The sequence below is a fragment of the Melanotaenia boesemani genome, chromosome 21 (genome assembly GCF_017639745.1).
Source record: "Melanotaenia boesemani isolate fMelBoe1 chromosome 21, fMelBoe1.pri, whole genome shotgun sequence".
NCBI classification, from domain to species: Eukaryota; Metazoa; Chordata; class Actinopteri; order Atheriniformes; family Melanotaeniidae; genus Melanotaenia; species Melanotaenia boesemani.
Genome location: NC_055702.1, coordinates 30,048,728 through 30,075,859, shown reverse-complemented (window position 1 = coordinate 30,075,859; position 27,132 = coordinate 30,048,728). Strand labels below are relative to the sequence as shown.

Sequence of the window (27,132 nt, the reverse complement as noted above, 5' to 3'; positions counted from 1 at the left end):
CCACAGAGCAGTCACTTTTTCCTTGATGTGAACAAGTTTGGTAATGAAATACTTCTTTCACCCTTTGAAAAAAATCCTTATACCCTTCTGTCTCTAATCAACCCAATGGTCTTTCCTCACAGAACTAGTTTTAACAGGATTTAGTTTAAAAAAATAGATGGAAAACAAAAAGCGGGTTAAACCAGAAACCAGAATGGAATAAAGTAAAATTGTAGTAAAACCCTGTTTTTTGTTAGAACTGAATTTGTTGGTGTAAAATTTAATGATTTACAAATCTGTTAAACTTTACGTATCAGAAAACACTGCCAACACTACACAGTAATATTTATATTTGATCTTTTTGCATGAAAATATTTTCTGTATTAATACAAATGGGAAAAAAAGATTAAATATGTAAATTTTTCTATGTGGTGCTTTAAAACTTTATTATAGCTGTGGTAGGCGGCTGGCCCACCTGGCTGAGCAGTCACCTCAGACAGAGGCTACAGCACTTCAATGCAGCATAGGTTCAAACCCCAACCTGGGGCCTCTGCTGTTCTAATCAAGACCCTTACATTCCAAAAAGAAAACTTTATTACACAACTTCTTTGCTTTGAGGGAAAAAAACCCGAACAAACCTGCTGATTCTAAATAGACAAAAGAAAAAAACCTTCCTGAGAACTGGATCATGAACCTTACTGGTAGGAAGAAAAAAGTCTGCAAATTGTCTTCATGAACAGATAAATCAGAGATATACAATAAATTCTGTTAATTTAACTAATTTTATTATATTAATGTACTGGTCAGGACATTTTCAGGTGAGAACAACTTAGCTAAATAATCCGGAATCTGTTATTGCATAAGATTGAAATTAGAAGACTACCTAAGCTGCTGTGATACATTTGGTGTCTCCAAGATGATTATTCTTAGTTAAACCTCAGTATTTGTTTGCATATGCTAACAGTCTATTCCACACTAGTTAAATGCTGCTAGCATCAGGAGGTAGTAAGTAAAAAGCTGCAAAAATCTAGCTTTCAAAGTCTCAGCTTCTCCTTTTTTTTCATAACATCTTACTAACAAGGAATAAATTTTAGAAATATATATGTATGTATATATATATATATATATATATATATATATATATATATATATATATATATATATATATATATGTATTTATGTCTCTGTTGTGTTGCTGTGATGATGCCTTCAGAGACTACAGAAAAAGCAGCGTCTATGAACCCGTCGTTCTGTGGCTCAGGTGAATCAAGAAGAACCTTTGCATACATATGGCTCCAACACGAGAACAAGCACAAAGAAAAATAAAGTCAGCAAAGGACCCAAATAACAAGGCTAAGATGAAAGGTTTGCCATGAGTGAAAGGAGCTCTGCTACAAACGCTGGCTGGAGGATGTCTTCAGTGTTTACCTCCATCCCAACAGGAGTTCCTGTGGATGGGGGCAGGTCCATGGACACATTAGCGGCACCCACGCTGTCAGAACACCCAAAGGTGATGTGCCCCATCTTACCAGTAAGGTTTCCCATTTACCCCACGCTAACCTGTTTCTGGAAAATGACTTTCTTTATAAATGAAAAGAGGCTTTTTTTTTCTACAGCTGAATTATCTGAGCAGAAAACATCCCCATCAGCTCTGTAGATGGTGCTGATCCTGCCAACTGAACTGTAACCTGAGGGCAGCGTTACTCAGCCGGACCAGTTCTAAAACGTCCACGTGAAGGACCTGCAGGACTGGGAGGATTTCTGTTACTGTTTACAGCTGGAAAAACCAGGAAGCTTTTAATGTTTAAACAAACTGGAACTGAGTTGGGACGAAACAAATCACCAGCTGAACCCAGAGAAGCCTCCTCGCTGGTTCTGAATAAAGTAAGAATGAAGACGAAGGTGAACCAGCAGGACAGCATTAAGACAAACATCCCCACAATCCCTAGAAAAGTTTGCTTTCAAGTAGAGTTAAAGAAAAATCCAACTGGCTGCGCTCTAAAGACCCAAACCCACCATCAGTTCCTCCAGGTCTCTGTGTGGAGCCCCATGATGAAGATGAGGAGGAGGAAAAGCCTTCCTCCAGGTCTCTATGTGGAGCTCTGTGATGAAGATGAGATCCCTCCTCTCCGCCCAGTTATATACAGAACAAACTGAGGAAGATGTAGGTGGAACTGGGTAAAATGGTCCCCTCAGGGCTCCTCCTGTCTCCTCAGGGCTCCTGCTTGATGTAGTAGCTGCCGGAACCGTTGCTCTCCTGGTCCGAGGTGCCTTGGGAGAAGGTGAACTCGTCCACCTCGGCCGGTTCCTCCTTCATCCGCAGCAGAGATTCTGAGGAGAAATCAGACGTGTTTGTTACCACAGCGTATAAACACAGAGCCTTTCTGCCACACGCTACAACCACATGCATGAGGGACCACCACTGTGGAAACATCTTTACTGAGCATGCTCAGTGGTTGCTCCAGGGAGGAAACAACCACACTGGGAATAAAAACCGTGAGGAGAGCATGCAGAACCAGCCGCTCCACGGTGAGGCCCCGAGCGGGACTCGGCCTCCGTTTAAGGCGCTGTTGAGCCACGGTGGCCCCGGGATGCTTTCAGTGTGACTTTACCTGATTGGAGAGTTTGATGGAGGTGGGTTCGAGGCCGGGGCCGAGAGGGCCCTAGGGCATGGTAAGGGGGTGGACTCTGTTCTTCATCCCCTGAGAAGCTGCTCCTCCTCCTGCCTGCCTGACTGAAGGGCCGTCGACCAACTGGGATCTTCCTCTCTAAACACCAACCAGACTGGGGTCAGCGACCAGGGGCCCATTATACAGGTTTTGTTCAGATGGAGGGGTCTGGGTTATTCATCAAGAAGGAAAGTTAAAAGCCTGGAGCTCAGAATAAGCCCCTGGTACGCTGGACTCAGACCACCAGATACACCAATTAGCCACCAGTAAGTATCCCAATCAACTAAACCTGGTCCAGGTTTCTTTGATCTTCAGACTTTGTAGCAAAGACTTTCAGCAAGAAAACACCAAATACTAACCAGACTTTCTCCTAATTTTTCTAAGAAACTCCAAACTGTGCATTTAATCCACAACCAAACTTACCTCCAGTTAAATCCAGCTAACTCAAGTTACCTCCAGTTAAATCCAATCCAAGTCAAATCCAGTTAACTCCAGTTAAATCCAGCTAACTCAAGTTACCTCCAGTTAAATCCAATCCAAGTCAAATCCAGTTAACTCCAGTTAAATCCAGCTAACTCAAGTTACCTCCAGTTAAATCCAATTAAATCCAGTTACATCCGGGCAAAATCCAGTTACCTTCAGTTAACTCCAGTGAAATCCAGTTAAAACCAGTTACCTCTAGTTAAATCCAGTTAAATGTAGTTACCTCCAGTTAAATCCAGCTAACTCAAGTTACCTCCAATTAAATCCAGTTAAACGTAGTTACCTCCAGTTAAATCCAGCTAACTCAAGTTACCTCCAGTTAAATCCAATTAAATCCAGTTACATCCGGGCAAAATCCAGTTACCTTCAGTTAACTCCAGTGAAATCCAGTTAAAACCAGTTACCTCTAGTTAAATCCAGTTAAATGTAGTTACCTCCAGTTAAATCCAGCTAACTCAAGTTACCTCCAGTTAAATCCAATTAAATCCAGTTAAATGTAGTTACCTCCAGTTAAATCCAGCTAACTCAAGTTACCTCCAGTTAAATCCAATTAAATCCAGTTACATCCGGGCAAAATCCAGTTACCTTCAGTTAACTCCAGTGAAATCCAGTTAAAACCAGTTACCTCTAGTTAAATCCAGTTAAATGTAGTTACCTCCAGTTAAATCCAGTGAAATCCAGTTAAAACCAGTTACCTCTAGTTAAACCCAGTTAAATGTAGTTACCTCCAGTTAAATCCAGCTAACTCAAGTTACCTCCAGTTAAATCCAATTAAATCCAGTTAAATGTAGTTACCTCCAGTTAAATCCAGCTAACTCAAGTTACCTCCAGTTAAATCCAATTAAATCCAGTTACATCCGGGCAAAATCCAGTTACCTTCAGTTAACTCCAGTGAAATCCAGTTAAAACCAGTTACCTCTAGTTAAATCCAGTTAAATGTAGTTACCTCCAGTTAAATCCAGTGAAATCCAGTTAAAACCAGTTACCTCTAGTTAAACCCAGTTAAATGTAGTTACCTCCAGTTAAATCCAGCTAACTCAAGTTACCTCCAGTTAAATCCAATTAAATCCAGTTAAATGTAGTTACCTCCAGTTAAATCCAGCTAACTCAAGTTACCTCCAGTTAAATCCAATTAAATCCAGTTACATCCGGGCAAAATCCAGTTACCTTCAGTTAACTCCAGTGAAATCCAGTTAAAACCAGTTACCTCTAGTTAAATCCAGTTAAATGTAGTTACCTCCAGTTAAATCCAGCTAACTCAAGTTACCTCCAGTTAAATCCAATTAAATCCAGTTAAATGTAGTTACCTCCAGTTAAATCCAGCTAACTCAAGTTACCTCCAGTTAAATCCAATTAAATCCAGTTACATCCGGGCAAAATCCAGTTACCTTCAGTTAACTCCAGTGAAATCCAGTTAAAGCCAGTTACCTCTAGTTAAATCCAGTTAAATGCAGTTACCTCCAGTTAAATCCAATTACCTTTAGTTACATCCAGGTAAAATCCAGTTACCTAAAGTTAACTCCAGTTAAATCCAGCCAACTCAAATTACCTCCAGTTAAGTGTAGTTACCTCCAATTAAATCCAATTAACTCCAGTTAAATCCAGTTAAAGCCAGCCAACTCAAGTTATCTCCAGCTACCTCCAATTAAATCCAGTAACATCCAGTTAACACCAACTACCTCCAGTTAAATCCAGTAAATTCCAGTTACATCCGGGCAAAATCCAGTTACCTTCAGTTAACTCAAGTTACCTCCAATTACCTCCAATTAACTCCAGTTACTTCCAGCTAAATCCAGTTAACCCCAGTTAAATTTAGTTAACTCCAGTAAATGTAGTTACCTCCGATTAAATCCAGTTACTTCCAATTAAATCCAGTTACTTCCAATTAAATCCAGTTACATCCAGTTAAATCCAATTAACTCAAGTTAAATCCAGTTAAAGCCAACCAACTCAAGTTACCTTCAGTTAAATCCAGATACCTTCAGTTAAATCCAATTAACTCCAGTTACCTCGAGATAAATCCAGTTAAATGTAGAAAGCCTGAACCAGAGAAACCTGAACCAGAGAAACCTGAAGCAGGGAAACCTGAACCACAGAAACCTGAACCACAGAAACCTGAACCAGGGAGAAACCCTACAGGTGAAGGAGGAAAAAAAGATGAGGAAGAAGAGCTGAAGAAGTGGAAGATAGTGACTCACTTTTCTTCTGGCCTTTGTATTGCTGGGCCTTCTTCTTCTGCTTGGGCATGGACTGGGGCATGTCTCTGTAACCTGAAACCAGAACAAAGTGAACTGGGTCAGCCGGGAGGACCAGGTCTGATCACAGCTTTAGTCTGTATAAAGATGTTTCTCAGTTCATGGTGATGGAGCTGGACTCAATTTCCAGGTGAGTCTCTCTCTCTCTCCCTCCATCCATCCATCCACCCACTTTCTACACTGCTCTCCCAGTTCAGGGTCGCAGGGAAGCTGGAGTCTACCCCAGCAGCTATCAGGTAAGACGCAGGTCCACCTGGAGGACACATTACCAGTCCACCACAGGACCAGCTCTGATGTTGAAGTATAAACTTTGACATCTCAAGGACAGCTAATTCAAGGTGTTTAAATGTCTGAAATTATCTGCTGATTTAGTGTGTAAATGTGCTTTTTTAATTCTCCTGACTTCCTGTCGTGTCTAGATGGTGAAGTTATTGAATCTGGCCCTGAGGGACATTTTATATGTTAGGTTTCTCCTGTTGTCCAAGTAAGCTCATAAAGACCACTAAGTCCTTGTTAACTGTGCCCCCCTTTTCCTGGTCAGGGCTCTTGGCCCCCATCAGAACTTTTCTAGACCCGTCCCTGCATAGCTGAAGTATAAACACGGTCTACCACCAGCAGGTTCTGTGTTAGAGAAGGTCCTGCTCTGGTTGTATCTCAGAACCTGTTCATAGTGTCTCTCTCCACATTCAGCCCCTAAATGATCAGTCTCCAACATCTGCACAGCAGCAACGATCTAGAGGAGACAACTATGGGCTCAATTTAAACTCAAACATTTGCAGGTGAAAATGAATGTTTGAAAATTAATATTCAGTGGTGTTGTTCCTTCAATGACTCCGGCAATAGATGTCTGGCATCAAAAACTCTCTCTTCTATGACCGACTCGCTGTGCCCCTACTACTCATTGAGCACCCTTCGGTCTTCAGGCCAGAGCCTCTAGAAGGTCTCAAAGACCTGTTTTAAAACCCGGGGACACCCAGCTTTTCAGGCTGTAGTCCCCAGACTCTGCAGTGACTTGCCCCGTCCCTCCATGTGGTCGAATCCATGGACTCTTTCAAAAGCAGTTGAAGACAATTTTATTCAGGAAAGCTTTTTGTTGATGGTTATTATTTGTTTTATGAAATTATCTTGTTTAATTGCATCCATTTTATGTTCAGAACTTTTATCTGTGAAAAGAGCTTCATAAATAAACTTTACTTACTTCCACCCTTTATTAAAGGTTTCATATTATAAATTTTTTCAACAACAATATTGATTTAAAAGTTTATAGGCAAAGTTTTATAAGCAAGTGAGAGAGGAGACAGAATTTTTTTTCTCATTTTTGGGCCTCATACACAGGCTATGAGGACACATATGACTGTTAGAAACCTTTAGAAAGTGAGTTTTGCATAATATGGGAGCTTTAAGGCTGTATCCAAGTCCCACATATGAAACTGAGGAGTCTAAACAACATGTGGATCGGTTTATCACCAATTCTACACCTCACACCACCACTCACACCAGTGTGCTGGATGGTTTTCTTTGTCTATGTGTAGGCTAAGACAATGATCTACTTCCTTCGTAGCCCTTGACTTTCCTCCATCAGAAGAGTTCAGGTCCTTTCACAACATGTTTCTTATGATCAGTCCCAAGCTTCAGTTAGAGCTGGGACAATGGACGGGACTAGAACAAAGACCTTGGTCTCACTGGGTGAGGTTAGGAAAATCCTGGATGACTTGGATCTGTGGACTTCTTCTGATTGTCATACATCAGTCAGTTTTACATGTTTTTAACATGTTTCCTGGCCAACATTTCAGATTTGGTCATGTCCTTACTCTGTGAGGCGGGTGGCTGCAGCTGGTAGCCCGTCAGCTGACACCAGCCCACCGGATAGAGGTCTGGTGACTCACAATCCACCCACTGGTCATACTCATCTTCCCAGCCGTCAAAATGAATCCTCAGTAGCCGGTGCACGATCCTCGTTACTGTGGCAACACACACCAGCCGTGGCTCCATCAAATCAACAGCCTCCAGCTTCATGCCTTGCCGGAAACCATGATTGGGAACCTCCTAAAGGCCAGGGGAAAAAACATGTTATTTTACTCACTCACATCATAAATCTCAAATGATTTTTATTTTAACTAATGAAATTAATTAAGAGTGAAGCAAGAACAGCATCAGAAAATGGCCAAACATGCAGCGTTACCTTGTTAAAGAGTCTGACAGGAGCAGCTGCTGAACCTGTTTCTCTGAGGTAGTCAAACCATTTAAATGGCAGTTTAGTGTACCCTAGAGAAAGAGTCCATGATCAGACTGGGACATGAACCACAACCAATAAGTCCTTGGGATATTTCAGAGATGTGCTACCTCTTGGAGGTGTGAGTTCAATGTTGTTGATTTCACAGAAGCCAACAGGGAAGATTGAGGGGGAGGTACCGTGGTAGCAAAACCAGTCTGACCCGTCCACTGCCTCTGAACCATCTATCCCAATCATGAGGTACCCATCTGCCAACACCTGGAAAGAAGAAAACCCTTCCCGTTAGTCCGATTAAAATAAGACGAGCAAAACCAGAATGTTACCTGAAACCTTCCCTGCTTCAGGAAACAGTCCTGTACAACTGTTTTGGTAACTTCTTGGTACTGCACCCCTACCTCTTAAATCGTTCATCTGACCACTGAACGAACAGCCAGAACGTCCACCTCTAGCTGGCAATGTTGCAGCCCACTACGCAAAACTGCTTTCAGACTATCAGCTTTTTCAAATGCCAGAACCCAAACGGAATAAGCTCCATACTGAAGATAAGTGGAAATGTTAGGGACATGTCAGAAATCAGAATCCATCCTATTAGCATTAGTGATCACGCACCAGTATCATTCACTCTGAGAAGTAAGAGCAATAAACCAGTAACTAGAAACTGGAGATTTAATACGTCATTACTTAAAGATCCTGAGTTTATCAGCTACTTTAAAAGAGAATGGTCCTTATATCTAGAAAATAACGACTTGCCAGAAACTTCAGCAAGTGTTCTTTGGGAAGCCGGAAAAGCAGTAATGAGAGGGAAAATAATTTCCTTTTCTTCTCATAAGAAAAAGAAGGAAACTTTGAGAATTTCAGAGTTAGAACTCAGAATTAAATCCTTAGAGGACGCTTACCATGTCTCCCCAGAAGAACACACACTAAATGCTATAAGGAAAGCTAAACTTGAACTTAATGAAATAATAGATAAAAAGACGCAGTTCTTGGTGCAAAGACTTCGCTTGGAGAACTTTGAGCATGGAAATAAATCTGGAAGGTTCCTGGCTAATCAGTTAAAAACAAATAAGGAGAAAACAACCATCTCCTCTGTCAGAGATCCAGAAGGAAACATCAGCCACGACCCTGACAAGATAAATAACACTTTCAAAGAATTCTATAAAACATTATATACATCACAACTAACTACAACAGATGACAATATTGATAAATTTCTTAGTAACATCAATCTTCCAAAAATAAAACATGAAAATAAAATGGTCTTGGATTCCCCCCTTTCAGTCGGCGAACTGCATGAAGCTCTCCAGCATATGCCCAACAATAAAGCTCCAGGTCCAGATGGTTTCCCAGCAGAATTCTACAAAGAATTCTGGACAATGCTGGCACCCACTTTCTACAATATGATATTAGAAATAAAGGAAAAACAAAAAATACCTTCAAATATGAACCTAGCCAATATTACTCTACTAATAAAACCAGGTAAAGACCCGACACTTCCATCCAGTTACCGTCCAATTTCATTAATAAATGTAGATCTCAAAATAATTAGCAAAGCTTTGGCCAGAAGAATAGAAAAAATAACCCCTCTGATAATACATCCTGACCTAACAGGCTTTATTAAAGGTAGACATTCCTCTACTAACATGCGTAGATTAATTAACATCATAGATTATTCTACTCTACATAATCTGGAATCCACAGTAATTTCTTTAGACGCAGAAAAAGCATTTGACCGAGTAAACTGGAAATTTTTATTTGCAACGTTAAACAAATTTGGGTTTGGGTCATCTTTCATAGATTGGATAAAAATATTATATAACAACCCAAATGCATGTGTGAAGACCAATGATCAAACCTCTCCAAGCTTCTGTTTGCAGAGAGGCACCAGACAGGGCTGCCAGCTTTCTCCATCACTCTTTGCTATTTTTATTGAACCCCTAGCTGCTGCCATAAGACAAAATAAAGAGATTAAAGGAATCCATGCCAAAAATATAGAACACAAGATAAGTCTTTATGCTGATGACGTATTACTTTTCCTCCAGAACTCACCGACATCTCTCCCCCAGACAATCACACTTATTAACACATTCTCATCAATATCTGACTACTCTATTAACTGGTCTAAGACTATTATTATGCCCATCAACTGTGACCTACAAAACACACCCAATACTACAATACAGTCTGGAAACATTAGATATCTAGGCATAAACATTTCCCCCAGGTTATCAGAACTAACAAAGCTAAATTATGTCCAGCTACTTAAAGCAATAGAGGATGATCTCTCACGGTGGAGGCGCTTACCCATATCACTCATGGGGAGGGTTGCCACAGTTAAAATGATGGTTCTATCTAAAGTAAACTACCTGTTTTCAATGATACCCACTAAACCATCCTCCAGCTGGTTTAAGTCACTGGACTCACATATATCTAAATTTTTATGGAAAAACAAGCCATCACGTATCAGTCTAAAAACTTTACAACAGACTAAAGATAGAGGCGGATTGGAGCTACCCGACTTTAATCATGTTTTCTTAGCTAACAAGCTGCAGCATATCTCCAAATGGCTTAAACCTAGCAGTCTGGATGAATCATGGTTAGATGTAGAGCAAGCATTGTGTGAGGATGTGTTTATCTCTGACCTGCCATTCATCAGCTCAACCATCAAAACACATAAGTGTTTTAAAAGCATCAACATCAGTTCCTCTTTAGTGGCTTGGTGGGATTTTCTAAAAATAACCAAATCCTCACTTTTTCCATGTAAGTTTACACCCCTCTGGAACAACCCTGACATCCTGCAAAACAAAAAGCTTATCAATTTTACTCAATGGAAAAATAAAGGAATAAAACAGTTAGAACATATAATAGAAAATGGAAACTTCTTCTCATTTAATATTCTCACTTCACAATATGGAATCAGTAGCAAAACATTTTTAGAATATCACCAGCTTAAATCTATTATATGTAAAAAATGTACCATTAATCAATTAAACTTACAGCTACCTATTAGGGTGGCAGAATTCATGAATCTCAATGCCCCAAAGCTATTATCAAAAACATATAGACTAGACTAGAAGACTCAATCTGTCTTCCAACTTCAAAATGGGAGGGTGACTTATCCAGTAACTTTAATAAAGATAAATGGTCACAAATATGTTTAAACACCTTTAAAATGACTAAGAATTCAAATATGCAACTAATACAATTCAAAATTCTGCATAGAACTCATTATATAACATGGTTTAAATGTAATATTCCTACAAACCCCACACTGTGTCTACTAGGTGACTTGGGGGACATTAATATGGCAATTAACTCTGCACACATGATACACACAGCATTATGCATTGCAAAGAAAACTATCCTTGTGAACTGGAAAACCAAAAATAATCTGTGTATTCAGCAGTTTAGGAATCTCTTAGTTGACCACATCAGTAGTGAGACAAAGTCTGCCTCCTCAAAGAACTATTTAGCTGAATCTCATTCCCTCTGGTCCCCTGTGCTTAGTTCCATCACTTAGTGTAGGTGGAGGACTGTGACCTTGTCGTTTTGGGGTTGAAAAACAGCAAGAAGTGGCCAGGGTATGGCCCGGGGGCAGAAGGGGTGTAGGGGTTTGAAAGGGGGGCTGAGTGGGGTTCAGGGGATTGGTAAGGGGAGGTGCTGGGGTGTGAGACTGGGAGGTTTGGATGCTGCGTTAGTGTGTGTGTTTATGCTGTGGATGGTGTGTGTGGGTGTGTGTGTGTGTGTGTGTGTGTCTATGTGCTAGGATGAGTGGGAGTATGCAAGATCATGGGGGAGTAGGTGGGGTTACATGTACTTGTGGTGGGGGCCTGGGGTTGGGGATCTGGGCTCTCCCGCTGCTTCCCCTCCTTTCCTGCCCCCCTGGGCATGTGGGGGGTGTGTGCCTTCAGGGGTCGTGGCAGCTCGCTAGCTGCAGTCGCTGCATGCTGCTGGGGCCTCCCGGGGAACGGGGGTGCCCAGTGCTGCTAGCAGCTCACCATCCTGAGGGAAGGTCGCTTCCATCCCTTGACACCTCTTCTTCCCCGCTCTCTCACTCACACACACACTCAAACACAACAAACAACTTCTGGGGGGGAGGTGGTTGCCTTGGGAGCCAGGACCGGATTGGCTGCACTAGTGGGCTGCTGGCTCTAGTGGGTGCCGACTAGAGGGGGGGGCTTTCTAGAAACAGAACATCCTCTGCTGCCCTTCGGGTGGGGCTGGAGTCGTCTTCGTGGTGGGGTAGCTTGGGTTGGTGCTCCAGGGCTGCTGCTGAGGGCCCGGGTCTCTGGGCTGCCCTGTTCTGCCTCTGACCTCCGTGGAGGCATGGTCGCATTTGCATGATCTCACTCACCACTCTTCATCACTGATCACTCCTCTTCCTCATCCTCTGCATGCTGACACAGTCACTGAGGTGTCCAGTGGGTTTTAATACTAAGATATAATTCTTTTTTTTGTTTTTTTCTGGGTTAGTATCTGGTCGCTGTTGTGCTACTTTCATGTTGTGTCTTTTTGATTTGGTTATTATTTAAAAACTCTTAATGACTAGCAGCCCTGTTTTTTCTGTGTGTGTGTTTCTGTTTTTGTAAAAGTTGTAGGAAATTTTCTGGTGTGTTCATGTACAGGTGTAACAGTTTGTTGTCTGGTGATGGTGTGGATTGACGGGTCGTTTCCTTCTGTCTGTGATCTTTTTGTCTCCTTTCTTCTTTCCCTTTTGCTTCTTTTTGCTGTCTTCCATCTTTTTCTGTCCCCTCCGGTCAGGTCCAGCAAGATTACATAGATTCCGTGATTCAAAGTAAATAAATTAATGAATGAATCACATTATCAAGAGGAGCCTTACCCATAGGCCTCCCCTTGGCAGAGCAAATTTGTTCAGCACGATACAGCAACCACATTATCATTTTGCTGCGATGATGCTGGACAGGACAAGTTAAAAAACATCCTGTTTTTATCTGGATATTTAATATTTTTCTTTTTATTTGGATATTTGTTAGGGGTGAACAGTTTATAGTATTTTTTGCATCTTATTTTTTTCTTTCTTATTCTATAATGCTTTTGCAACATCCCAGTCTGGGATTTATTGGCTTTCTAGAAAAAGAACATGTTCTCCATGGATGAAGAATCAGGAACACACTTACCTTTCTTACAGTGGCTACACATATAGCTGAGAGGTTTAGAGGATCGATGGCTTCCAGTTTCATCCCATCTTTAAACCAGTCCCCATTCTGGTCCACATCTTTTACCTGAAATACACAAAGAGGTAGAGATTTAAAGAAGAATCTGTAAACACTGCAGCAGCTTTACAAAGCATGCTCTGCCAGCCAGAGGATGTATGAGGACTATCCTTGTAATAAGTTCTGCAGGGAAAAACCATGCAGGGTTAGCCCTAATCCTAACCCTAAACTCATGTAGAGGTGATGGCTAAAAAAATCCTGAGCCTGAACATTTTTAAGGTGTTCCTCGATGGATGCTGATATAATGGATCTCAACCCAATATTATCACACAGAATACATCACACCTTTTTCCACAATAACATCCTGTTGAATCAACAACTATATTACAAACCTTTATCCTAAATTGCTTACAAACAAAAATTTACACACTTTTAAAATGTGTCAGGGATTATTTTAAAAATAAGCTACACTGTCCTTTAGCAGAGCCACATCTGTGGTTATGCTACAGCAATGTGAAAAAATGGTAGTAGTAACACTCCTCCCTGAGCCGCCACATTACTGCGGTATGTTGTCGATGTTGTCGGGGGGCTTTATGCCCCTGGTAGGGTCACCCATGGCAAACACATGTCTAGGGGAGCGTGAGGTTGAGGGGTTCCGGCTAGATATAGTTGAACTTATTTATACAGCGCTTTACTGTATCATCACATTCACCCATTCACACGCACTGATGGCGGAGGCTGCCATGCAAGGGGCTCAACCACGGCCCATCAGGCACAATTTGGGTTTCGGTGTCTTGCCCAAGGACACCTCGCCATGGCCGAGGAGAACCGACAACCGCTCTACCCTGCTGAGCCACGCTGCCCCAAACACACGGTGTGGGCTCTGGAACCACTGAGAGAGGTCGGACCCTCTTCCATTCTGGAGGTGCTCCCGGTGAGAGGCGGCGAGCAGGTGGGGGCATGCTCATTGCCCCCCGACTTGGCGCCTGTACGTATAGATAGAACTTTATTGTCTGTCCCAAACAGTGACAGAAATTCTTCTTTGACAGGCTCAAGGGTCCACGTTTAAAATAAAAACATTAAGAAAAAACATTAAAACATTTAAAACAAACAAAACATTCAATTTACAAAGAAAATGGTGAGATGAGTTGTGTCTATTTAATATGATTCAGAACGGTTATAGAATGAAGGGAATGAAGGATTTCGACATTTTTCCGGGCCAGTGGGACTTTGTTACGTCTCCCTGAAGGTAACATCTGAGGCAGGTGTAAAGTGGGTGGGAGGTCCTCTGTGGTCATGGTGGCTTTCCTGGTCACAGAGCGTCTGTCCAGGTCAGACGGGTGTTTGTGGTGAGCTGGTTATTTTACTGGCCTGACTGATTACACGGTGGAGTTTCGTGTTGGATAGTGAGGTGACTGAACCAGGAGGTAATATTGAAGGTGAGGACAGACTCAATCAGTGATTTGTACACCACAGTTAAAATGTCTTTACTGACACAGAAAGCCCAGAGTTTCCCAAGCATGTGGAGACGCTGCTGGACTTTTTTATAGACGGTATCAGCGTGTTTGAAGGACAGGCAGAATTTCAGTTCCTAGATCAGGGATCTCCAACTCCGGTCCTCGTGAGCTACCGTCCTGCAGGTTTTGGATTCTACCCTGATGCAACACACCTGACTCAAATCACTGGGTCATTAACAGGCTTGTGCAGAGGTGTGTTGTAGTAGGAGACATCTAAAACCTGTAGGACAATAGTTCACGAGGACCGGAGTTGGAGACCACTCTCCTAGATATTTAAAACCTGTAACCTGCTCCATCTGCTGGCCATGGATGCTGATGGGTGTGAACAGAGGTGATGGAGAGTTGTCTCCTTGGTCTTGGTAATATTGAGCTCCAGATACAAGGTTTGGACCAGACTGCTGACGGTCTGCTGGTCCTCAGAGCCTGGGTGTCGGTCAGGTGGGCCACCAGGACCATGTCATCTGCGACTTAAAAAGTCATGTTCCTTCTCCGCTACGGGTGATGTTGGTGTAGGCAGAGGACAGGAGACCAAACGCAGCCCTGGGGCAGTCCTGTGTTTAAAACTGATGTTCCAGATTTAAAACCATTAAAAAGAACCTGTTGAGGCCGGTCCTTTAAAAAGTTCCTAATCCATAAAATCAATGTGGGTGGACCTGCAGGTCAAAGAGGCCGTACACAGAGTGTCATGTGTGGATGGTGTTAAAACCAGGAGAGAAGTCCATGAATAAAACCCTAGTGTGTGGATGTGCAGAATCCAGCTGTTTGGTGACTGTGGGAGAAATTTCACTTATTATGCTCTATAAATAATATTATAATCACACCTATAATTACTTCCTTTACTATATTCATGTATAAATTGTATTTACACTGATTGTTACCATATTACACTTTTTACATGGTACATTTTTACTCTTCATGCTTTAATTGACGTTTAAGGTTTCTTCTCTTCATATACTAGCTCTGTTAAAAGTTCACTACGAGGGTAAGATGACCTTCATCTGGTCCTGCCTCAGACCCTCAGACTGGTTCTGGTGGAGACACAACTATGTGAGGCTGTTTTGACGCCAGCTCTTGGAGTTGTGTGTCCACCCAACGTCTTCAGGAAGAGGATCTTCCTACAGAAATGTAGAAATGTTTTCCTCTTGCCTCCCCAGAGTCTCTCCTAACTTCACGCGAGTCGACACGACCACTCTCATTACTTTCAAGTACTTCTGTATTGAGTACTTCTCCTGTAATAAACCTTATATACTTTTACTCGTTACAGACTCTTGGTCATTTTTCTACAACATGACACAGTCTAAAAGTGTGAAACTTGCATCCTCTGCACCACATTTCTCCCTGTAGGCAAACTGAAATGGATCAGTTTTGTCCGACAGCATATTTGAAAGCTGATGACACACAACATGCATTTGCACAAGACAGACGTGAGGGCAACCGGCCGGTAATCCTTCAGGTCCTTCGGTGGGGCTTTTTAGGCACTGGGATAATGGTGGACTTCTTCCACTGGATGGGGACTGAGCCAGAATCCAGAAGGTGCTGTAAAAGCCTGGTGAGGACTCCACATAGCTGAGTGGAGCAGTCCTTGAGCACCCTGCCTCTCAGCCAGTCAGGACCAGAGGCCTTGTGTGGGTTCACCTTACGTAGCATGGAGGCCACCAGCTGTTCATCAACAGTGATGGTATGGTAGGAGGGGCTGGGGCACCAGGTGGTTGGTGTGTTGTGGCTGAAACGGGTGAAAAAATTGTTGAAGTGCTGAGCAAAGAAGGCAGGATCTGGCTGGTTGGATACTGTGGGTTTGGGGGCTCTGTCCATCATGATGTTCAACCCCTGCCAGGCCTCTCTCACATTACCAGATGTTAACTTCTGCTCTGCTAATATAATTAAATTATAATAAATTATAATAAATATTAAAATTAAATTCTTCAGTCAATATTTTCTTTGTTATGTGTAATTTGTTTTTTAATTAAGAGTCTGCCACTTGCCACAAGACTTTTAACTTTTTAAATATTTATGGCCACATTCTTCATTAATGAACATTAATATGTGACGGTGAGCCAGCGCAGGATCCTCCAGCAGCAGCTTTGTACGTTTCATTTTCAGCCTGGTCATGAAACAGAGCCGATCATCTCCTGCTCTGAATCCTGCTCTTGATTTAAATAAATGAACTTTAAATTTAAACAAAACTAAATTTCAAACTTTTGGAAACGTGGACAGAAAATTAATAATAAACGACACTAATGTAAACAAGTGAATGAAGTCAAATATCTTGGAATTATCATACAAAATAAACTTAGCTGGAAACGTCATATAAAACATATTAAAGCAAAGATCTGTAAATCCCTAGCATTTATTTCTAAAGTCAAAGTGTTTTTAAATGAAAAGAGTTTATATCTTTTGTTTTGTTCTCTGGTTCTCCCCTACATGACTGGTGGCTTAGATATAAAACCAAACTTAAACTGATCTGTATGGTTCAAAAAAGAGCAATAAGAATAGTTCGTAAAGCGGCCCATAGAGAGCACACAAACCAGCTTTTTATTCACCTGAACGCTTTAAAACTGAAGGACATGGTCGACTTTAAAATGTCACAATTTATGTATAAAATTAAGAATAATAAATTACCAGCTCAAATTCAGGGATTGTTTAAAAAGAGACTGTTTATAATTTTAGAGGGGGTGAAATGTGAGAACAAATGGAAGCAGTTTGTGTTTCTGTTGTTGGGGTTCATGTCTGGAGGAAGTTGGACCCAGAACTAAAAGACATTAATTCAGTTTAAAAAATGTTTAAGAAAAAAATGATAAAAATGTTGAAATAGAAGACTGACTACATAAAAATAAAAAGATAATGTTTATTGTTTGAGTCCTGTGGAATGTGATTTTGAGTTAGTATTGTGATATATATTGCACAAGTAGTAAAAGTAATATATGAGATGTGATCTATAGCGTTGGCAGCTTCTGTTAAGTTAATGTAGTGGGGGTGGGTTAAATAAGCTTAGGCGTCTCCCCACTCCTTTTCAGACATTTATGTGGTGTTTTTTTGTTTACCTATTTTTTGTTTTTATTTTTTGCTTATACATTATTACTATTTCCTATGTTTAAGATGTCTAAATAAAGTGTTTTTCATCATCATCATCATCACCAGCTGCCTGAAGAAGGATCTTCTAGACGGGGGAGGGGTCTACACAGCACACTGAAAAGTAAACTATAAGTTCTTTCACGTCAGTCTCCAAAAGTCCAAAATATCATCACAAAAAGTTGCTAGATGCTTTTTTGGGAAAAACGTCAGTAGAGGTGAAAACTTGCTAAATATAACGACAAAGTTGCTAAGTTGGCAACACAACTAGCTGCCGACGGTAAAAGGTGTGCGCCCTTGTTCTTTAGGAAGCTGAATGAAGCCCTGGAGGTTGGGTTAGGGATCAGAGAGTCCTGCATAGTTCCCTCATTACTAACCAGCGACACGGGGAATGATTTCCACCGCAGCAGCTTAATGTAAAAGCTTTTATTGTGTTTTTGGTAGTTTTCTGGTGAAAGGAGAGACAAACACGGGAAGAGGGAGGAGCCGTCGGGTGAAGGAAAAAGGAGGGAGAGCTTCAGGAGGAAGTGAAGAGATGAAACAACACAGAAACATTAGATATGAGAACTAACAGACGTAACATTACACATCATACATCAGATGGAAAGCACCGCTGTGTTAACACGCACCTGGACTTTCAACTAGAACTGAGGTACAGTCTACTACTACTACTACTACTGCTACTAGGTTATGTGTACTACAGCCTACTAGAACACCTTTTTACATTCAGAAAAATCTTTGAATTTATATCCAGTCTGGTCTCAGCCCAGGAAGTCCTGGAAGGCCGGAAACGGCCGGAAACGGCCCTGGTCCAGATCTTCTGTTTGACTCCTGTCATTTTTCTCTCTTTCTCTTTTCATTATATCTTCCAAAACATTTAGTAAATAAAGAAAACTAAATTCTTTACCTTCTGGAAGAGCTGTGCAGGAGCATCAACTTGACCCTCAGCTTTCTTTCCAACATCTGAAAGGCAAATTTACAGATGAGCCTTGACTTGTGGAGGTTAATTTACAGAAAGTAAAGCAGACACCACCTCAAAGCAGAGCTCAGCCTGCATCGACGTAGACAAACTACTATCACTGAGAGCAGAAGCACCCTGGAACTACTTTTTACACAATGCCGAATGTCATCCTGGAACTACTTTTTACACCATGCGAACGTCACCCTGGAACTACTTTTTACACCATGCGAACGTCACCCTGGAACTACTTTTTACACAGTGCGAACGTCACCCTGGAACTACTTTTTACACAATGCGAACGTCACCCTGGAACTACTTTTTACACAATGCGAACGTCACCCTGGAACTACTTTTTACACAATGCGAACGTCACCCTGGAACTACTTTTTACACAATGCGAACGTCACCCTGGAACTACTTTTTACACCATGCGAACGTCACCCTGGAACTACTTTTTACACAATGCGAACGTCACCCTGGAACTACTTTTTACACCATGCGAACGTCACCCTGGAACTACTTTTTACACCATGCGAACGTCACCCTGGAACTACTTTTTACACAATACGAACGTCACCCTGGAACTACTTTTTACACAATGCGAACGTCACCCTGGAACTACTTTTTACACAATGCGAACGTCACCCTGGAACTACTTTTTACACCATGCGAACGTCACCCCGGAACTACTTTTTACACAATGCGAACGTCACCCTGGAACTACTTTTTACACAATGCTGAACGTCACCCTGGAACTACTTTTTACACAATGCGAACGTCACCCTGGAACTACTTTTTACACCATGCGAACGTCACCCTGGAACTACTTTTTACACAATGCGAACGTCACCCTGGAACTACTTTTTACACCATGCGAACGTCACCCTGGAACTACTTTTTACACAATGCGAACGTCACCCTGGAACTACTTTTTACACAATGCTGAACATCACCCTGGAACTACTTTTTACACAATGCCGAATGTCATCCTGGAACTACTTCTTACACCATGCGAACGTCATCCTGGAACTACTTTTTACACAATGCGAACGTCACCCTGGAACTACTTTTTACACCATGCGAACGTCACCCTGGAACTACTTTTTACACAATGCTGAACATCACCCTGGAACTACTTTTTACACAATGCTGAACATCACCCTGGAACTACTTTTTACACAATGCTGAACATCACCCTGGAACTACTTTTTACACCGGACCGAACATCACCCTGGAACTACTTTTTACACAATGCTGAACATCACCCTGGAACTACTTTTTACACAATGCTGAACATCACCCTGGAACTACTTTTTACACAATGCGAACGTCACCCTGGAACTACTTTTTACACAATGCTGAACATCACCCTGGAACTACTTTTTACACAATGCTGAACATCACCCTGGAACTACTTTTTACACAATGCCGAATGTCATCCTGGAACTACTTTTTACACAATGCGAACGTCACCCTGGAACTACTTTTTACACCATGTGAACGTCACCCTGGAACTACTTTTTACACAATGCCGAATGTCATCCTGGAACTACTTTTTACACCATGCGAACGTCATCCTGGAACTACTTTTTACACAATGCGAACGTCACCCTGGAACTACTTTTTACACCATGTGAACGTCACCCTGGAACTACTTTTTACACAATGCTGAACATCACCCTGGAACTACTTTTTACACCGGGCCGAACGTCACCCAGGAACTACTTTTTCCAGACGTGTTGCTGCATCAGATTCACTATCAGCTCATATTTTCCATCAGTTTCATCATCTAACAAGTTGTTTATCTTCTACTGGGAGTAAAATGTGACCTAATGAGATTCTGGTTTTATTTACATTTATACAACTTATGTTGGAGCTGGGAAACATATTTTTATGGTTGCTTCCCAGCTGAAACTAAAATATGTTAGTTGTGGGCTGTTATCAAAATTTAAATTGTGATTAAATAGTATGATTTCCTGCTAAATGAAGTCCAGCAGCTTTAAACAGACCAGCAGTATTCTCTTTACACTGCAGCAGTTCAAATATTTCTTGCAAATTTCAACTTAAACATCAATAATATTACTGTAATGAAACCAAATACATCTGACGCAGAAGGACTAAGATGTCAGGATGTCAGCAGGATGAAAGCTGAAGCTGTCTTCCATTTAAACACAGGAACTACATTTGATGTTGAATTCCCTGCTGGTTTGTAGAGTTTGGACCGGAGGGATTCATCTCAGCACAGACGTGAATGAGAAGCATCTGCCAGAGCCCAACAAAGCTGGAGCCCGGACACCATCACACCACGCTGTGCTGAAGCTCACTTTCAGTGCAGTGTACATTTACATGTCATACGACACAAGACCGGCTGTAAAGGCAGGGAACAGCTACCTCTGCATCCCATGTGAAACCAGTCTGTGAAGATGGTGGTCTCTGAAGTGTTGTTTGTTGAAGCTCACCTGACCGTTTGAAGCGGTGTCCGATGCTTCGTGACCAGCCAATGTTATGGATGAGAGGACTGTACATGTGGCACCAGAAGTCGTCGGAGTTGTCCTGGCTCTCCTCATACACCAGCCTGAGACGACCTCCAATCACCTGCTCCACCAGCGCCACCCGTGTCCGGCACAGGTAGTTCTTGTCCACCACCTCTACCCGCATCAGCTTCTTAAAGGGGAACTGCATGTTTTCATGTACCTGAAGCAGATAAAAAGTAGGGATGGGCTTTCAGTTGACTTCAGTTGAAGTCCACTTGTCAGGCCTTTCAAACTGATCATTCCATTATTCATTAGTCATCAATAATGGAATGAAAAAATATTTTATCTACAAATGGACCGGAAAACATGCATGGGATGTTATGTGTATAAAGTTTTTTTTAACTCTCTTTTATATATTTAACATTGTGTGGGCTCTAGTGTCCTTTACTGTCCAGCAGGTAGATGAGAAAGTGGGTCCGGAAGACCTTGGGATGAATCTACTCTGCGTTTACATGGCTGCTGCTATACCAGGTGAGCTAAACACTGCGCCCACAGGAACGTTCAGCTACAACAAAACCAGCTATCTTCCTCATCTTTCTGTCTGGTCTTTTTGCCTAACCCATTTCTGGGGTTTTAGTAACCGTGCTGCGCTGATCTTTTGCCTCCACCAGGATCAGCTGCCTTCTCTTTACCCAGCAGCTAGCAGCAGCTAAACTTTATTTGCAGACACAGGTCCATATAAACAAATGCCTACAACATAGATACAACTTACCGAATAAATAGTATAAAAACAGAAATACCAAACAAGTTTGGGTCACATTAGAAGACAAACAAACTGTCAGATCAATGCTGTCTCAGGTTAGAAGTCAATCGACAGCACCTTTTCAGGGGGCTACGTAGAGCTTCCATAATGTGGTTGTCTGACTTATTCAATCGAAAAATAAAGTTAAACATTAGCTGCCTTAAGAACGCCTCAATAGATGGCTCCCTTGTGGCCACAAGGGAGCACTATGCGGTGGCACTATGCCACCTAGGGACACCAGGTAGCAACCTCATTGCATCATTGTAGGCAACCCTGAGCCTCTAAATACTCAACAGTTGAGCAGTAAAAAACTGTGTGACAGGTTCTGAACAGGGAGCACTTCACAGAATCAGAGCACATAGAAAACTTCCTTATCTGCATGTTAGGTTGAACATACATTTTACAGCGCTGTCAATAGATGTCTGTATTCCCTCCATTAGTCAGATATCGCATGACCTAAGTACTTAACTTCCTCTCACACACAGACAATTAGACAGATAAGACATAGGAAAGATTGAATTTCTATCCCCAATGCTTCCAGCTATATTTATTTGGCTTTTCTTAGCATTATATTCTATATCATAGTCTATGCCATACTGAGAACACACCTTTAACATATGCTGTAGACCAGCACTATATGGACTGAGAAGGACCAAGTCATCTGCGTACATGAGATGACTAACAACAGTGTTTCCCAGTAGACATCCAGTGTTTGCCCTATTTAACTGATAAGATCATTCATCCTTATAAACATTAAATCAAAAGGAAATGGAATTCCTCCTGGACGAACTCCATTACTAACACAGAACATGGTTCCATTTGACCTGGAAGGTTTGATGGCCACACCAAAAGGCTAAACTCTCACCAGAAATATAAGAACAGCTCTATCTAGTCATTTAAAAAATAATTTTTCATGATTGATTCTACCAAATATCTCAAATGGATCAATACTGTGTTTTCTTTTAATTGATTGTCAGCAGTAAGAATGCGTTCCATACCACAGGTTTTGTTAGCATCCAAAGCATTAATAGCATCATGAACCGTCGTTGCCCCGACCATCATGTCTGCAGTGAGGGACGTATGTACCTGACTGTAATTGGGTTACTTTTACCTAGGCCTGGGCACGTTAATGCGTTATTGCGTAATTAATTAATTAATTAATGCCTCCATTTTTTTGCCGCACATTACCGCAGTTTGATTTCCCCTAAAAGTTCTTGCTACTGGCTCTGAAGATGAAGTGAAGACGAAGTGAAGATGAGGTGAAGACAATGTGAAGACCTGGTGAAGATGAAGTAGAAGACGATGTGAAGGACAGATGAAGACGAGGTGAAGACCATGATAAGACGAGGTGAAGACGAGGCGAAGAACAGGCGAAGACCATAATAAGACGAGGTGAAGACGAGGCGTAGAACAGGCGAAGACGAGGGGAAGTCCATAATAAGACGAGGTGAAGACGAGGCGTAGAACAAGCGAAGACGAGGCATAGAACAGGCGAAGACGAGAAACAGGTGAAGACAATGATAAGACGAGGTGAAGACGTGAAGAAGACGATGTTAAGACAATGTGAAGAACAGGCGAAGACGAGGGGAAGACCATGATAAGACGAGGTGAAGACGAGGCGTAGAACAGGCGAAGACGAGGGGAAGTCGAGGCGAAGAACAAGCGAAGACGAGGCATAGAACAGGCGAAGACGAGGGGAAGTCGAGGCGAAGAACAAGCGAAGACGAGGCGTAGAACAGGCGAAGACGAGGAACAGGTGAAGACAATGATAAGACGAGGTGAAGACGAGGCGTAGAACAGGCGAAGACGAGGGGAAGTCGAGGCGAAGAACAAGCGAAGACGAGGCGTAGAACAGGCGAAGACCATAATAAGACGAGGTGAAGACGAGGCGTAGAACAGGCGAAGACGAGGGGAAGACCATGATAAGACGAGGTGAAGACGAGGCGTAGAACAGGCGAAGACGAGGGGAAGTCCATAATAAGACGAGGTGAAGACGAGGCGTAGAACAGGCGAAGACGAGGGGAAGACCATGATAAGACGAGGTGAAGACGAGGCGTAGAACAGGCGAAGACGAGGGGAAGACGAGGCGTAGAACAAGCGAAGACGAGGCGTAGAACAGGCGAAGACGAGGAACAGGTGAAGACAATAATAAGACGAGGTGAAGACGTGAAGAAGACGATGTTAAGACAATGTGAAGAACAGGCGAAGACGAGGGGAAGACCATGATAAGACGAGGTGAAGACGAGGCGTAGAACAGGCGAAGACGAGGGGAAGACCATAATAAGACGAGGTGAAGACGAGGCGTAGAACAGGCGAAGACAAGGGGAAGACCATGATAAGACGAGGTGAAGACGAGGCGTAGAACAGGCGAAGACGAGGGGAAGACCATGATAAGACGAGGTGAAGACGAGGCGTAGAACAGGCGAAGACGAGGGGAAGTCGAGGCGAAGAACAAGCGAAGACGAGGCGTAGAACAGGCGAAGACGAGGTGAAGACGAGGTGAAGACGGTGGTGTAAACAGAAGTAAAGACGATATTAAGACGAAGATGAGGTGAAGACGAAGAACAGGTGAAGATGATGTGAAGCGTGGAAGAAATTTCACTTTTTATGTTCTATATATATTATAATCACACCTATAATTACTTCCTTTACTATATTCATGTATAAATTGTATTTACACTGATTGTTACCATATTACACTTTTTACATGGTACATTTTTACTCTTCATGCTTTAATTGACGTTTAAGGTTTCTTCTCTTCATATACTAGCTCTGTTAAAAGTTCACTACGAGGGTAAGATGACCTTCATCTGGTCCTGCCTCAGACCCTCAGACTGGTTCTGGTGGAGACACAACTATGTGAGGTTGTTTTGACGCCAGCTCTTGGAGTTGTGTGTCCACCCAACGTCTTCAGGAAGAGGATCTTCCTACAGAAATGTAGAAATGTTTTCCTCTTGCCTCCCCAGAGTCTCTCCTAACTTCACCTAAGAGTCTCCTAAGAGTCGACACGACCACTCTCATTACTTTCAAGTACTTCTGTATTCAGTACTTCTCCTGTAATAAACCTTATATACTTTTACTCGTTACAGACTCTTGGTCATTTTTCTACAACAGAAGACGAGGTGAAGAACATGTGAAGACGAAGTGAAGACGAGGTGAAGAACATGTGAAGACGAAGTGAAGACGAGGTGAAGAACAGGTGAAGAACATGTGAAGACGAGGTGAAGAACAGGTGAAGAACATGTGAAGACGAAGTGAAGACGAGGTGAAGAACAGGTGAAGAACATGTGAAGACGAGGTGAAGAACAGGTGAAGAACATGTGAAGACGAAGTGAAGACGAGGTGAAGAACAGGTGAAGAACATGTGAAGACGAAGTGAAGACGAGGTGAAGAACAGGTGAAGAACATGTGAAGACGAAGTGAAGACGAGGTGAAGAACAGGTGAAGAACATGTGAAGACGAGGTGAAGAACAGGTGAAGAACATGTGAAGACGAAGTGAAGATGAGGTGAAGAACAGGTGAAGAACATGTGAAGATGAAGTGAAGACGAGGTGATGAACAGGTGAAGAACATGTGAAGACGAAGTGAAGACAAGGTGAAGACAGAGGGAACAGAGTGGATCCATCATTCCTGTTGACATATTTCTGCTGAATTTGTTCCCCTGCTGTGTGTTTGTTGGAGACAGAAAAGGTTTTATTGAGGTTGTGGACGTTCAGTGGACACCACACGTCTATATTTACATACCAGACCTGACATAAGACCCTGTTAAACAGGAGGGTGGAGGTGGCTGAAGGGGTTCATGTTAGGCTGACAGGGCCTAAAAATAATCAAATAACCAAATACGACTTCTGATTTTAATAGATTTTTTTCTAATAATGCAATAGATTTTTAAACTTAAAGCTTTATATTTTGTATGGATGAATGACAGTAAAAAAGTAAATAATGCCAACTTTTCCATCGTATTAACGGCTTCATATCCTGCATAGAGATGCAACACATCAACATCCGTGATCTGGTTCCATCTGAATCCTTATCCTAACGGGATCCGGGGTGGGAAAAATCCCCTGACGCAGGTCGTCTCTGGGCTGGAGCTGTCTCTGCATGTCTTCCCCTGAGGTTATATGCAGGTAATTTCCAGGCAGGAGTGACGTCTCACTTCCCTGTAAATCTGTTAGAGCCTTAGCCAGCGTTGTGGAGCAGAGGGAGGGCCGAGCCCGCTAACCCTGGAGGCCACGGAGAGCGTTTGTGGGGCATACAAAAGGAAAAATCCACTCTACCATAAAAATAAATCATCATAAATGGAAAATTCGATTAATGGATTTTATTGAGTAAGTGCCTAACCCTAGTTAATGTTGAGGAGAAATGACATCCACATCTGTAGTCGCTGCTGCTCCAAGCAGCCAATCAGAATCTCAGACTGAACCTGCAACACTGAACTAACTGAACACCAGACAGGCATTTGGACGGCTGCCTCCGTGTACCAGGTCCTTTCAGACTGCTGTCCCTCCAGTTTTGTTCCTCACCTTGGTATTAAAGTCCGACGGCAGTGTTTTCGCTCCAGTGAGACGCTTCACAAGGAAGGCTTTCCAGTTTGAGTACTTTAGCTGTATACCTGGGAGGGAGAGCAAACATCATTACCACATCCGCCAACAGATGCTCCACGAACTAATCTTTGGCTACACTTACTTTTTGGAGGGACAAGGGGTTTGCCGTTTGAAGCACACCAGCCCACCGGGTGCACCTCAGGGATACAGAGGTTACACCAGAAGTCTTTACTGGTGTCGTTGTCAAAGCCCTCGTACCGGAGGAAGGCCTTAAACCCTAAAACCAGAGAAGTTTGATCATTGCTAAATTTACAAACTGTACAGTCACAAAACGCTCGGAAGACGTGTTCCTTGTGGAAATGATGAAGACTGGAGCAGTAGTCTTCATTCACACCCAACAAAAGCTTAGCTTAAAAGGTGCTGGCGGCTTCCTGAGACGTTCCCCGCTCAGAAAGTTCCAGCTGACACACCGAGAACGCAAAAAGCTCATGAATGCAAGGCAAGCAAGTAGAATCATGATGGTCGTTCTTTCATCTCTACTGATTGATACAAGACCTGCGGGACATCTTCACCTGGCCAGAGAAAGCAGGGAGCCTGCAGCTGCTGTCAGCCGCACTGGAAAGTATTCCAGTGTTCCCAAACTTCCATGAGGCACACTGTATGCTTGTACGTAGAACTCCAGTCACAAGTAACCCCTGACTCCAAGGAACGCTGGAGATTAGGACGTGGTGCAGAAATGAGTTTTCTCCTGCACAGAAACCATCACAGAACACACTCCAGATAAACCTTCTTCACCTGCTGATGGTCCCCCTGAAATCTCCCACACAGTCAAATCTGCAGATGTTTTTGGGTGAGAAGTGTGGGGATTCTGAATGAAGAAGACAGCAGGCAAAAAAAGATCCAGAGCAGGAACCAGGCTGGAAAAAAGAAACATGCAAACGGGATTCTCTACTCTAAAAAAACTGCTTTGTTTCA

General features: G+C 42.4%; 1 protein-coding gene across 2 annotated transcripts in view; it reads right to left on the bottom strand.

The window, feature by feature from the left end:
* Positions 1-1,602: 1,602 nt before the first annotated feature.
* The window catches only part of mbtd1 (mbt domain containing 1), a 33,678-nt gene continuing 8,148 nt past the window's right edge, over positions 1,603-27,132 (bottom strand). Inside the window, exons 7-17 of one of the 2 annotated variants that reach the window (XM_041973174.1) lie at positions 26,300-26,434; positions 26,137-26,225; positions 20,797-21,031; positions 18,284-18,339; positions 12,755-12,859; positions 7,730-7,877; positions 7,569-7,651; positions 7,198-7,432; positions 5,330-5,401; positions 2,592-2,747; positions 1,603-2,310 (exon numbers count right to left, since the gene is read on the bottom strand). In XM_041973174.1, the coding sequence (XP_041829108.1) occupies positions 2,192-2,310; positions 2,592-2,747; positions 5,330-5,401; positions 7,198-7,432; positions 7,569-7,651; positions 7,730-7,877; positions 12,755-12,859; positions 18,284-18,339; positions 20,797-21,031; positions 26,137-26,225; positions 26,300-26,434 (1,433 nt within the window). In that variant the 3' untranslated portion in view covers positions 1,603-2,191. The remainder of the gene's footprint in view (positions 2,311-2,591; positions 2,748-5,329; positions 5,402-7,197; positions 7,433-7,568; positions 7,652-7,729; positions 7,878-12,754; positions 12,860-18,283; positions 18,340-20,796; positions 21,032-26,136; positions 26,226-26,299; positions 26,435-27,132) is intronic. The other variant, XM_041973175.1, reaches the window with a different exon arrangement.